This window comes from Myotis nattereri, assembly GCF_964212035.1.
Source record: "Myotis nattereri genome assembly, chromosome: 2".
Lineage (NCBI taxonomy): Eukaryota > Metazoa > Chordata > Mammalia > Chiroptera > Vespertilionidae > Myotis > Myotis nattereri.
In genome coordinates this window covers 111,223,570-111,237,891 of record NC_138076.1, presented here as the reverse complement: position 1 = coordinate 111,237,891, position 14,322 = coordinate 111,223,570, and the positions used below count along the sequence as shown (strand labels likewise).

The 14,322-nt window shown below is 36.8% G+C and overlaps 1 protein-coding gene across 1 annotated transcript in view; it reads right to left on the bottom strand.

Moving 5' to 3' along the window:
* Window positions 1-14,322, bottom strand: part of RNF17 (ring finger protein 17) — a gene marked incomplete at both ends in the record, with an annotated part of 152,520 nt that overhangs the window by 33,925 nt on the left and 104,273 nt on the right. Inside the window, 6 exons of the mRNA XM_081083577.1 lie at window positions 1,209-1,498; window positions 3,702-3,817; window positions 5,061-5,151; window positions 12,335-12,453; window positions 12,607-12,757; window positions 13,418-13,645. Coding sequence (XP_080939703.1) covers window positions 1,209-1,498; window positions 3,702-3,817; window positions 5,061-5,151; window positions 12,335-12,453; window positions 12,607-12,757; window positions 13,418-13,645 — 995 coding nt within the window. The remainder of the gene's footprint in view (window positions 1-1,208; window positions 1,499-3,701; window positions 3,818-5,060; window positions 5,152-12,334; window positions 12,454-12,606; window positions 12,758-13,417; window positions 13,646-14,322) is intronic.

Below are 14,322 nucleotides of genomic sequence, written 5' to 3'. Positions count from 1 at the left end.
AAAAATAATCCAAAAATATGAAGATAGTGTAAGGAGCCTCTGGGACAACTTCAAGCATACCAATATCCAAATTATGGAGGTGCCAGAAGAAGAGAGAGCAAGATACTGAAAACCTATTTGAAGAAATAATGACAGAAAACTTCCCCTACCTGGTGAAAGAAATAGACTTACAAGTCCAGGAAGCGCAGAGAACCCCAAACAAAAGGAATCCAAAGAGGACCACATCAAGACACATCATAATTAAAATGCCAAGAGCAAAAAAAATATAAAAAATAAAAATAAATAAAAAATAAAATGCCAAGAGCAAAAGACAAAGAGAGAATCTTAAAAGCAGCAAGAGAAAGACACTCAGTTATCTACAAGGGAGTACCCATAAGATTGTCAGCTGATTTCTCAACAGAAACTATGCAGGCCAGAAGGGAGTGGCAAGAAATATTCAAAGTGATGAATACCAAGAACCTACAACCAAGATTACTTTATTCAGCAAAGCTATCATTCAGAACTGAAGGTCAGATAAAGTGCTTCACAGATAAGAAAAAGCTAAAGGAGTTCATCACCACCAAACCAGTATTATATGAAATGCTGAAAGGTATCCTTTAAGAATAGGAAGAGGAAGAAAAAGGTAAAGTTACAAATTATGAACAACAAATACACAGCTATCAACAAGAGAATCTAAAAATCAAGTGAATAAATAATCTGATGAACAGAATAAACTAGTGAATATAATAGAAACAGGGGCATAGAAAGGGAGTGGACTGACAATTCTCGGGGGGGAAAGTGGTGTGGGAGGTGCGTGAAGAGACTGGACAAAAATCATACACCTATGGATGAGGATGAGGGGGTGGAGGTTAAGGGCAGCGGGTGGAGTGGGAACCGGGTGGAGGGGAGCGATGGGGGGGGGGGGGGAAGAAGAACAACTGTCATAATCTGAACAATAAAGATTTATTTTTTTAAAAAAAATCTGTGGAACCTGGAACCATCCCCATGTTTATCTTAAGCTTAATGTCTATTCCCAATGTCTCAATAATTGGTTATGTGCTAGGCATTGTGAAAAACACTTTGCATTCATTATTTCATTTAACCCTCATAAAACCCCAGTGAAAATGAGGTTGGAAGAGGTTAAATATTGTCCAAAGTATTTAAATCCATGTCTGTCTTACTAGCTAGGACTTATACTGATGAATCCTACATAACATAAAAGATCTTACCTGACGACTTAGGCACCACAAATACTGTTCCATCATCACCAATGCAACTGACTACTGCCTCAAATACTTTCATGTTGGGAATAACTGGTGGTTTATAGCATCCAGGGGTTCTTGCTTCTAGAATGTTCTCCTTAAATGCAGACACCCTGTGTTCATTGATAATATCAGCAGCTTTTTTGTCAGGGTCAGAGTTAATTTTAATACACTTAGTAACCATTGAATCTTCTTGTTTCAGGGGGATTTCCAGAGACTTCTCAGATAATGAATGGCTATTATCTAATTTATTAATTCTGTAACATTCAAAAAAGAATACATCTAAACATGAGCAATAAAAAGTTCTGGAGAAAATAATATAAACAGAATCCTTCTAATATAATATTTGCTGTAGTCTAGTCTAATTTATTACATGAAATGGAACATAATTTATAATGAAAATTACTTTAAATTATGAATAAGCATAATAAAAAAGGACTGATTTCACTTAAATGCTTTATAATCTCATATTCCATGCTATTCTCTCTTCAAATCTCATTGGTACATCTTAAGTATAAGTCAACTAGATGTCAATGGGAAATACAATCACGTTGATTCTAATTTAGTTCACATATACACCTGGCAAGTTATCAACATTCATAAAATAACACAAAGATAATATGAGTCTCTTAAAAATATAGTACTATTCAGATTAAATGTTAATGGTAATATGCTATATACACTCCATTTTTTAAATTTCCTGTTATTCCTTTACAATTATAAAAAAAGTATGCCTACAAAAAAGAATCCTAGGAAATACTAGCATTTCTTATTTTAGCAGAATTATAGCAAATTTTTGTTTCATCTATTTTCCTGTATTTTTTAAAAGGAAATAAGCATTGATAAAGTTACATAATTTCACACCTTCCACAGCTCTCTTATAGTTCTCAGCCTTGAGACAGCTGGTAGTTTCAGTTCCATAAAAGCAGATGCTATCTATTAGTGCTATTAGCTTGCCCAGCATTGTTCACTTTAACATTTCTTTATTAGGAATTGCTTTAGTCGCAGAGGTCCTCAAACTTTTTAAACAGGGGGCCAGTTCACTGTCCCTCAGACATTCCACACATGTGCACTGCGGGTCAGGGATGAGTCGGCTGCTAAGCAGGACAGGCAGCGGCGGCAAAAACACCTGGCGGGCCGGATAAATGTTTTCGCATGTGGCCTGCGGGCCGTAGTTTGAGGACCCCTGGAAAGTCAGTGAACCAAAAGAGACACACATGGGACTAAAGATGCAGGGGCAGCCGCAGGCCACTGTCCAGCATTAGGTTAGCATCTAGCAGGCATGGCTAACCACCTTATGACCCATTCCATTTCTGATTTTTCATTCTCCTTCCATTTCATCAGGACTGGGGTCCAAATAAGAGAACATGTAATAATCTATATAATAAAAACCCAGTGGTCGTAACACCATAACAACCAAAGACTGGTCACCAGGAGGTGCATTGATGGGTCCCGTGGCACCAGCAGGACTTGACGCTGGGTCCCATGGTGCACCGGGTCTGGGTCTCATGCTATTTCACGCGCTGAGCCTCTAGTGTAGTATTAAAAAAAAGAGATTTGGCCATGCATAATACAAAGTGGCTACTTGGAACATCTATAATAATAAAACTGTAATATGCTAATTAGACTGGACAGCTGAACAACCTTCTGGATGTCATTCTGGATGTCCTTCCAGATGAAGCTGCCATAGCGGGGGCCGAGGCAGAGTGGTTAGGGGCAATCAGACAAGCAGGTGAGTGGTTAGGGGCAACTGGGCCTAAACTGGCAGTCAGACATTCCCCAAGGGGTCCTGGATTGCGAGAGGATGCAGGCTGGGCTAAGGGAACCTTCCCGCCCCACCCCGTACATTAATTTCATGCACCAGGCCTGTAGTATGTCAATAATTTCCATAGACCTATACATTTAGAAGGAGAGAGAGTAAAGGAAGCTAGGGCTATTGCAATATCATGTTCATTCTCCCCATGGACCAAAAGTACTTAAACCGCGAAAGATGTGCCTGAAAAGATCTTTAAATGTAAATATTGTTCAATTACATTTCTGTTACCCATTTCTGTTTCACAAAAACACATTTTTGGTGTATACCAGAATTGTCAACATAAAGCTTAAACATTTCTGCCTAAGCACATGAAGCCAAAGGGTACAGATCTGGTACCGACTATACCATCCCCTCATCTCCTTTCCTTTAGGTTGGAGTGTAAATGCCAAAGCAAAGGGAAAAGTAGAGAAGCAAACATGTCAGTTTAAAGAGGGGTTTAAATATGCAAGAGCTGATGGGATTGAATAAAGGAACTGGCAATCATGAAGGAATCTGTTTCTGAGCTGGCTCCTTAGGTTTAGTTTATCATTTAAAAGAGCAAACGAGATGCAATTTAGGTTTGAAAGCACACAGACAGGAAAGCATACAGGTAAATAAGAAGCCTTCATCACAAACTGATGTAAAAAAAAAAAGAAAGTCCATACCTCCTTTCTCTCAAGGCCAAGCCCTTTTTAATCAAATATTTAGAGACATCAACACGCTCTCCTTTTTCATTTCTGCAAAAAATTTTCACAGGTAATGGCCATGTCGTGTTGTTTTCCTAGTGGTTTAAGAGCAGAGTAAGTATGAGACACAAAAATGAAATCTACACAATATACTTTTTGTTGTTGTTGTTAATCCTCTCCTAAGGATATGTTTCTACATTTAGGGAAGCCCTCTAAGCAGAAAGAGTGGGAGGGAGGGAGGAAGGAAGAGGAGAGGGAGAGATGGAGGTCAGGAGAGGGGGCGAGGGGGCAACGAATAGAGGGAGAGGAGGAGGGGGGAAGAGAGAGGGAGGAGAGGAAGAAGGAGACAAAGGGAGAGGAAGGGAGAGGGAGGGAGGGAGGGAGGGAGGGAGAGGGAGGGAAAAAAAAGAGAGAGAAAGAGAAAGGAGAGAGAAGAAAGAGAGGAGAGAGAGGAGACAGATGGACTATGCAACCCAGGTACATGTCCTTGACCAGGAATCAAACCCGAGACCCTTTAGTGCATGGGCCGACACTCTAACCACTGGGCAATGCTGGCCAGAGCTACAAAATATACTTTTCACAGGCATTTCCTCCACATTCTCCAAGCCAAAAAGAAAATTCCCAGGCAAGTACTTTTTTTTTCCACCCCAGAGAGGGGGAGGGGAGCGTTACACCATCAGTTATAAGCTCTCTATTCTCCAAAACTCTGCAAATTATAGATTGAAATATATTTTTCCAGTTGTGGCTTTTTTTACTATAAAAAGAAAAAGAACTACAAAACATATTCTGTTTCATATAAATCGTAAAAATGAAGAAAGTACACACAGAAACAAAAGTAACATGGGAAAATTACTTATATATGAAAATTCTGATTATTAATGTGATAAAAGGTATTAGAAAATGTAAAGGAGGCAATGAGTATTTTTTAATGTTCTAAAATGATATATCATATATATATGTATATATGTATACATATATATATATATACCCTCTTCTCAAATCCATACTCACATACACACTTTTTATGAAATAGTTTACCTGACTTCATTAGAAGCCCAACTAAAGTTTCCAGTTTGAATGAATATCAAAAGGCTTCAGAAATATACTCTAGCATAAATTGTTTTGTAGCATGCAAATTATCAACTCAAGAATAGTAAATGCTTTGATTCATTCATATGATTATTTATGTTACATCTCTTACCAAACAGGTATTATAAGACCAAGTTTGAAAAAAAAAAAAAAAAGCTCACTGTTATTTTGTCAACAAGAAAATACATGGAATTGTAAAAAACATCAATGAAATAATCAGTGCATATCTATTGGAACCCCACTGCACACCTGTAAGATTATAGTTGCTACAGCTCCAGTTAGGTACAGTGAAAGACAGTCACAAGCTGTCGCTGTCCACTTGTCACTCCCACCAGTTGGTCTAAAACAAAAAAGGACAACTTGTTTTGTAACAGCATAGGACACAGAAAAATAAAATAACCACCAGGTACATATGTATTTGAATCAACTGCATATGTAGTAAGAAATTAATTTAAACATGGCTTTGTGTTATTTTCTTCCCCATTTCATAGCCTTTTGTTCATCCCTCTATTCTAATGATGAGATAGTTCCTTGTGGGTAAGATAAAAAGAGGTTGGATAAACCAGTAACTTTAAATGGTCCATTAGGTTTTTATAATAACATTGAAAGGGTCTTGGGATCTTTAGCTTTATTTTTAAACAGATTTGTACTATTCCTATTTGTGCGCATATCTGGAAAATGTACACCACACACACACACACACACGGGTGTGTATGTGTCTATATCTATATCTATATCTATATCTATATCTATATCTATATCTATATCTATATCTATATCTATATCTTTCAGCCAAGTAATAGCAAACGGCTAGATGGATTTGCTTCAAATTAGGGAGAAAATGATATAATCCCAAATTATGAGCTTCTCTGCATGATGGTTAACTGCAGGTAGTATACCAAAGCACCAAGAAAATGATCCCCCCACAGGCTTTAATTACAGATGGATCTGCTACTCCATGGTGAATAGTAGTTACCTAGCAATAGCTAATGACTTTTTAACCTCTGGAAGGAAGGCCAATTAGTTTTTGGCAACATTGTTATTTCAGTAACTAGGTATTCTGATTTCTGTCAACAGGAGCTAGAAATCCAAATATTTAAGTGGTACCTGTTTTTTTAAGAAAACGTTGATAGTTTAAAAGTTTAAAAACTTTCTGTAGGCCAAATACATGATGTACATTACTTGGATCTGGCCCACAAACTGCAAACTACAACCTGACATAGAGATATGCTTTCAAATTTACAGATAATGAATTAGAAAGGACAGCCTAGATGTTAAAAAACAATATTTGAATTTTGAAACCAATTAGATGAAATCTGAAAGGAATAAATGTAAAACTATATTTTGGTGAAAAAAAATAAATGAATGATTTAAGTGTATAGAAAGCTATAGTTTCCTAATAGTTCCCGCAAATAAGAGCAAGTGTCACGCCTATGAAGCCCCTCTATGTGGAAAGCCCATGTAAAGACATCAAAGCCTATCTTGCCCTCCAGCTCAGTGCTGGGTCTTTGGGTGTAAATGCTGACTTGTTTCAGTTGGCGATATCTCCTCCTTCGGGGGAGATGGGGCATGATAATTCTGATCGAGTCAACAAATAGAGACTGATGTACTTGAAGCTTCTATACTATCATTATAAAACTGAAAGTAAAATGGAGTTACAATTCACACCACTGGGATTTTTACTAATATTCACAAGGTCTATGCAGGTTCAATGAAAACTGCTTAAGAAATTCAAACTAACTCACCTCCACAAAATACATATTTAAATACACTACACTAACCAAATGTAATGAAAAGAATCACATTCATAGTTTTAGTGAGAATTGCTCAGAATGTATCTGAAATAATTCTTCTAATTTAAACCAAAAAACATTTGGAGAAGCAGGAAAAATCTAAAAATCATGTTATTTTAGGATTATTTGACAAAACTAGTAGCCTGGAAGAAAAAAAATATTAGTAGTCTTAGTGGAATGTGGTATCGACCTTTCCATATCTGATGGTAGAAGAATCAAGAGGTTTGTTTGTGAGACAAAATGAGGATGTGTGGAAGACATGAGGAGACCAACTGCAATGCAGTGTAAGGAGATATTAGCAACTGGAGCTGCCTAATAGACAAGTTTCCTTGAGGGTAAATACACTCTATAACACTGGAGGTTTTCAAGCAGGTCTTGAATGTACATGTACTAGGACAGGTATAAAAGAAATTACTGTCATGACACCTCTAAGTTGGATTCCAAGCCTAAGATTCTATAATTCTTGTTACAAAGACACTATGGCTTTATTGCCATAGATTTATCTAAGAAGGAAGGTCTCCAAGAATCAGGAATTTGCCACTTCTTTACTGTTCAGAAAGAAGTCTGAGGATAATTAGACACATGCTAAGTGCTCCTGTGACTCCTTTCTAGCCTGGGAAAACCATAAGATTCAGGTCAACATTGAGATTTATGAAGAGCCATATTGAGTTTTACCAAATATTTCCTCTTTAATTATTTGTTCAGAACAGACTGTATTTTGCTATATCCCTTTAAGCTATATCTTATTTATAGATTTTTCTTTATACCTGAAGATTATCTGAATATTTTATTTAAAATCTGGTGAATTCACCTTTAAAAAGTTATTTTGGTAATTTTCAAACATATTCAAAAGCAGAGAGAATATAAAAAATCTGATGTATCTATTACTCAGCTTCAACAACTATAAATACATGACCAATTTTATTTCATTTATACTTCTACATACCCCAATCCCTGATTATTTTTAACCAAGTCTCAGACATAACATTTTATTTGAAAATATTTTAGTTTGTATTTCCAAAAGATAGTATTTTTAAACAAACATAATCACAGTATTATCTCATCTAAAACACTTAATAATCCTATATAATAAAAGGCTAATATGCAAATTAACCAAACGGCAGAATGACCGATTGCTATGATGCACACTGACCACCAGGAGGCAGACACTCAATGCAGGAGCTGCCCCCTGGTGGTCAGTGCGCTCCCACAGGGGGAGCGCTGTTCAGCCAGAAGCCAGGCTCATGGCTGGCGAGTGCAGCAGCTGCGGCGGGAGCCTCTCCTGCCTCTGTGTCAGCACTAAGGATGTCCAACTGACAGCTTAGGCCTGGAGTGGGCCTAAGCCATCAGTCAGACATCCCCCAAGGGCTCCGGGGACACCCCACTTCCCCGTCCTGAGTGCACAAATTTCGCGCACCAGGCCTCTAGTTCTTTAATATAAACCATTCAGATGGTGGTCATTTTTTTCTGATGTTTCCAAAAAGACTGAATTGGTGAACAAAGTCCATATATCATGAATGGCTGATATGTATTATTTCCCCTTTCATCTCTTTCCCTTGCAACTTTCTGTTGAAGAAACTGAGTTATCTGTCTGGTAGTTTCCATGGTCTGAACTTAGCTGCTTCCATTGCCACAGTGTTTAACATGTTCCTTATATTTCCTTTCAATTCATAGTGAGGTCTAGACTCTTGATCAGATTCAGGCTTGTATTTTTTCCCCCCAGCAACACTATTCATAGGTGATACTGTGTACTTCTATCAGGAAGTATACAATGTCTGATTCTCTTTTTGTGATAGTACAACTGATACCTGTCATCTAGATTCCCTTCTGTGTTTATTTGGGTTATAAAATGATGCCATTCTAATGATGTCACTCTTCCTTTGTTAATTGGAATATTTATAAAAAAAACTTTATAAATTGAACTGTAGAGCATATAGGAAAAGCAAGACAAAACCTCATTTCCCCTATTCACCACTTTTTGGAATAATGAAGTGATTCCCTAAAATCCTCTAAAAGTAAGCAGTGAGTTTTTGTTTTGTTTTTTTAAATCACTTTATACTTAGGGATTTAAACATATCAAATGCTTTACCAATTACCATTATCCTACTGATGTTCAAACTGTCCCATCTTTGGTCAGTGGAAGTTATTCAGGTTGGCTGAATTCTTTTGTTATAATCCTAATAATTCTTTACAGCTTTCTTGCTTTTTGCTGTGGCAAGATATTCTAGGCTCATATTGGCCGAAACCGGTTTGGCTCAGTGGATAGAGCGTCGGCCTGCGGACTGAAAGGTCCCAGGTTCAATTCCGGTCAAGGGCATGTACCTGGGGTGCGGGCACATCCCCAGTAGGAGATGTGCAGGAGGCAGCTGATCGATGTTTCTCTCTCATCGATGTTTCTAACTCTCTATCCCTCGCCCTTCCTCTCTGTAAAAAATCAATACAATATATATATAAAAAAGATATTCTAGGCTCATATTGTACATTTCCTGCCCCAGACCTAGAATTGAACATTTTCCCAAAGAGCATCAATTTCTGTTGAGGGAAATGGCATTTGGAGGCCTCAATTTGCATACCAGCATAGCTCATTATGACTTGGGCCTTCATGTTACAAGGCTAAAAAAAGGTGTTTTTGTTTGTTTGTTTGTTTTTAACAATGAAAACACCTCAAGAGTTTCTGTTGATATTTATAATTCAAAATCAGGAGTACAAGGTAAGTTAACCTTAGTCTTACACCTTTATCATCTGTATACCACACCAGTTCTTAATGATATGTATGTAATTACTATTTTGACTTACCCCACAATACATGCACAGTAGATTCCACAACACTACAACCCACTTTGAGATTAATGAAAACAACTGATGATTGGGGTAAGGAGGAGACTTTTTTGTCCTTAGGTTATATTCTGGTAAGAATGTATAGTCAACTTACTGTGTTTTAAGTGTTTTTGAAGAAGTTCCTCTCTGAAAGTCTAGGCCATGCTATGTACAGATAGTGAATTTCATTTTTCTTACCATTTTACTGATTTGTTTATATAACATAGTAATATAGTTCCAATATAAAATCAATATTGTTAGTAACCTCTTTTTGTTTTCCCCCAACATTTTATTTGAAGTACTTACTCCTAGTTAATACCAATAAGACAAACAGAAAGTTTATTCAAGTTTTCATAGGTACTCTACTTTCTCCCCTCATTTTTGAAATTGTCATATTTACTTTGCATGCTATACTGTTTCCCTAATAATTATCATTTAATCATAGTTCTGAGGTAAAGTAAATGTAATGTTCACCAACAGTCCTTATTTCAAAATCTCTCATGTCTTTTTACCTAAAGCTTGTTCTCTTACAGATTCCTCAGGAACAACACTCCTGAGTGTTCATATAAGTTTGTCTGTAGTCTTTGTCTTGAAGGTCAGTTTGGCTGGACATAAAACTCATAGCCTGCCACTTTGAGTATTTAAAAAATGTTACTGCATTATCTCTGACACAAAGTGTTGGTGATGACAGTGTGATTTTACTTCTCTTAAAAGTTCAATCATTTTACTAGATAATCTCTCAATGTTGACATTCTTGATTTCCCTTTCAATATATAGTTTTGTCTTTTGTTTTAGAAACACTTTCTTGAATTGGGTTTTTAGCATTTGGTTCTATTTCTTTTAGTTTTCTTCTTTGAAATTCCTATTACATATATGTTGAGTCTTTTTCTTTTTGGTCAATTTAGGTATCTTTTGTTTTCTTTTGAATCCTTTTGATTTTTTTTTTAATTTCAAAAATCTGTCCTTATCTTGTATTTATCTAAGGCATTGTTTATTGTGTATTTGTGTTTTCTCTAGTTTAGTCTACATTTTTGATAGAATTTTCTTTTATTTTCAAATTCTTTCCTGAGTGTTATCTTTTTCAAATCATCCTTTTTCTTTTTAAAAATCTTTATTGTTGAAAATATTACATGTCCTCCTTTTCCCCCATTGACCTCGTCTAACCCACCTCCACCTCACCTCCCCCAGGCCTTCACCACCCCAAATCATCCTTTTTCTGTATCTTATTTCTGAGTTTTTCTAATTGTTTTATGTTGTTCTTCACAGTGTCTATCATTTTCAAAAAGTTTTAATTCATTCTGAAATGTCAAGATTATAGTTTATTATGTTGTAAGCATGTCATTTTTGGCTCCTTATTCCTTTTTTTGGTTAATCCTCACCTGAGGATTTTTTTCCCCATTGATTTTTAGAGAGAGTGGAAGGGAGGAAGGGAGGGGAGAGAGGGAGAGGGAGAGAGAGAAACATCAATGTGAGGAACACACTGATTGTTGCCTCCCACACATGCCCCAACCAGGGCCAGGGATTGAACCTGTAACCCAGGTACATGCCCTTGACAAGGAATAGAACCAGCAACCCTTTGGTGTGCAGGCAGATGCTCTAACCACTGAGCAACTGGCCCTTATTCTTTTTTCTCATAATAATTTGCATGGAATTCAACTGTAACTCTTGCTTTTGATCATGTTTTAAGTAAAAATCTCCTGTGCTTAGGAGAAAGGGGCGATTCATATTGCTTTTCTAGCTTCCTGGTTCTGTTGTATTGCTTTCCCAAAGTGACAGAAAATGGGGCCTCATACTTGATATTCCTCTACTCCTCTGCCCTGCTTTTATCTGTATCTTTTCTTTGCCCCATTTCTGTCTTCCTCAAATCAGGCTCTTTTTCCCAGTTGTCTTTCCTCAGTTGTAGGGTCATAGAAGGGAGCTGAGATGGCTGAGAGCTTACACAGCTAGGAAGGCTCCAGCACCACAGGACTGGCACATTACAGGTCTCTCGCGTTTAACTACAAAGTTTCCTGCACTACTCCCTTCTCTGTTTGGGTTGCTGTTCTCATACTGGCCTGTCTGCCTCAGTGAAACGCTCTTCCCAATTCCTTTTCTCAGAGCTGTTGGCAGCCAGTCAACTTTCCCTCCACATGCTCCCACACTACTGCTGACGTCATACCGGTTGGTTTCTGTGTGCCACATCTACTTGTATTTGGGGACTCATAGGTGAAGCCTTGTTGCCTATTTTTGTTTCAGGTGTTGACTGTACAGTTTTTAGTTTTGCTCTGTGTTTATGGTAGAATTCTAGTAGACTCAAAAACTATACCATGCCATTTTCCCAGAATCCTCTCAAAGTCACTCTTTTTGGTAATTTACCCATTTTTAGCTTTCCAATGTAATCCTATGCTTATGAAATACATTTTATTTCTTTTTTTATATATTTTATTGATTTTTTACAGAGAAGAAGGGAGATAGAGATTTAGAAACATCGATGAGAGAGAAACATCCATCAGCTGCCTCCTGCACATCTCCTACTGGGGATGTGCCCGCACCCCAGGTACATGCCCTTGACCGGAATCGAACCTGGGACCTTTCAGTCTGCAAGCCGACGCTCTATCCACTGAGCCAAACCGGTTTTGGCAACATTTTATTTCTATATGTCTTTGTTCCTCAAGTTTTTTTTTTTTTAATTTAACACTTTGAATTTTATGGAGATATCTGTCATACTCATCTATCTCTACTTCCTTAATACCACAAAAATACATGTGCTTCAAATTTTTATCTTTCCCTCTTCTTTAAAACCTTAAAATTAACTAGATTTTATGAAAATTTAAGAATATATTAGCATAATTAAAGCTGACCGGAACCCATCCCAAAGGAAATATACTTAAAATCACATTCATTAATGAGAAAATTTACTCAGCTAAAAACTACCTTATATCAACAAGAGAGCATTCCAAACATAATCTTCCCATTGTCTTTAGGTTTTCTTGAAGTTCTCTTAAACAGTTAATATTCACTACTAGTTCAACACCCACGTCATACAGCAAGACCTATGAAAACAATAACTTTAAGTCTATGGAAAGATAATACATAAAAATTTGTTTTGCAAATGAAAAGCTTCATAAAAAATGAATTAAATAAATCCAGGATAAAAATACAAAATGGGTGTACTTTCATGACTATATTTTTAACTCTGCATTTACCTCTACCAATGTGTCTGTAACCATTCTGATGATCTGGCCTCTTCGCCACTGATTGTTATCTGGAATCTTAACAGCACAGTGCATATCATTTTCCCATTTAATAGGTTCCCATTGTGAGTTTTCATAAGCAGCTACCATCTTTTCTTCTAAACTACGTAAAGAAAAAATATTTTAACTTTCTAAATCTTTTCTGACAACATACAATTCTCTGACCACATGTCTACTCCAGCCCAACTGAATCTCTTTCTTCCTTGATTACCCAGACTATTTCCACTGTAGGGTGTTTGAACTAGCTCTTCCCTCTGCCTGACATGAACTTCCCCCAGATATCTTCATGGTTTACTTCCCTTTCCTCCTTTATGATCCATTTCAAATGTCACTGTCTCTGTGAGGTCTTCCTTGATCATTCTAAAATTATCTTCCTCCCCAAATGCTTTTTTAAAAATTGTCTTTATCACCATCTGCTACACTCAATATTTTATTTGTTCACTGTTTCTCCCTCTACTAGAATTTAAGCTCTATAAAGCAAAGACTTGTCCGTGTTTTTACCACTGTAACCCAACACTTAGAACACTGGCTGTCAAATAATTGGTGCTCAATAAGGATTTGTGGAATGAATACATTCTAATATAGTGAAGTTAGCCAGTAAAGATAATAACTGTACACTTTTAACTAGTAAAAAGTAGACTATTTAGCTGAAATAATATAGCTATTTTTAAAATTCTACATTTATGACTTCTAGATCTTTGAAATAAAATATAGAAAAGAGAATAAAATCATATGCAATATATGTTTCCCTTATATCATATACCTATTAAGTAAGTTTTCTGTTAATAACCACTGAACATAAATCTTCTCAGGAGATATTACATTACAAATATGCACAGGCAGTTCCTTATTGTAAAGTGACTGAAGATTCTCATTAGGTAGAGATTTTGCTGTCACAGAATTTAAGTTGTTTACTTCATTTGAAATAATTTCTTCTGGAGAAGGATCCCACACTTCAGTATGCTTTTTGGAATTATCTTTGATGGTGTACCTGAAAAATAACAAAACCCATTAGCAAAAAAATAGTTCATAAAATATGTTTGCATTTGCTTATAGAGATGAATGGGTTTTAGCTGTGACTCACTGTTTCCCAGTTTTGATATATTAAATAGCAATTTTAGTCTTAAAAAAGAAGTTATTAACTACCACCAAAGTAAGCACAAAAAGAAAAACCTAAAAGCCAAACTTTCTATCTTAAAAACACAGCTTAAAATACCAACTTTTGCCCTTGCTGGTGTGACTCATCCTGGGTGTCGGGGTGGGGGATCACCAGCTCGATTCTTAGTCAGGACACATGCCTGGGTTTCAGTCACCAGTTGGGGTGCGTTTGGAAGGCAGCTGATCAATGTTTGTCAGTTGAGGTACATATGGGAGAGAGCCAATCGATGTTTCTCCCTCTCCTCTCCCTAAAAGGTAAAAAGAAAATGCCAACTTTGGCCCTGGCTGGTGTGGCTCAGTTGGTTGGAGTGTCTTCCCCTACACAGAAAGGTCATGGGTTTGATTCTCGGTCAGGGCACATACCCAAGTTGTGGGTTTGAACCGCATCGGGGCACATCAACCAATCTCTCCCATCCTCTCTCTCTAAGATCAATAAAAGCATGTCGTTGGTGAGGATTTTTAAAAAGTACCAACTTTGCTCATAATTTCACCATTTCCCACTGATATTTT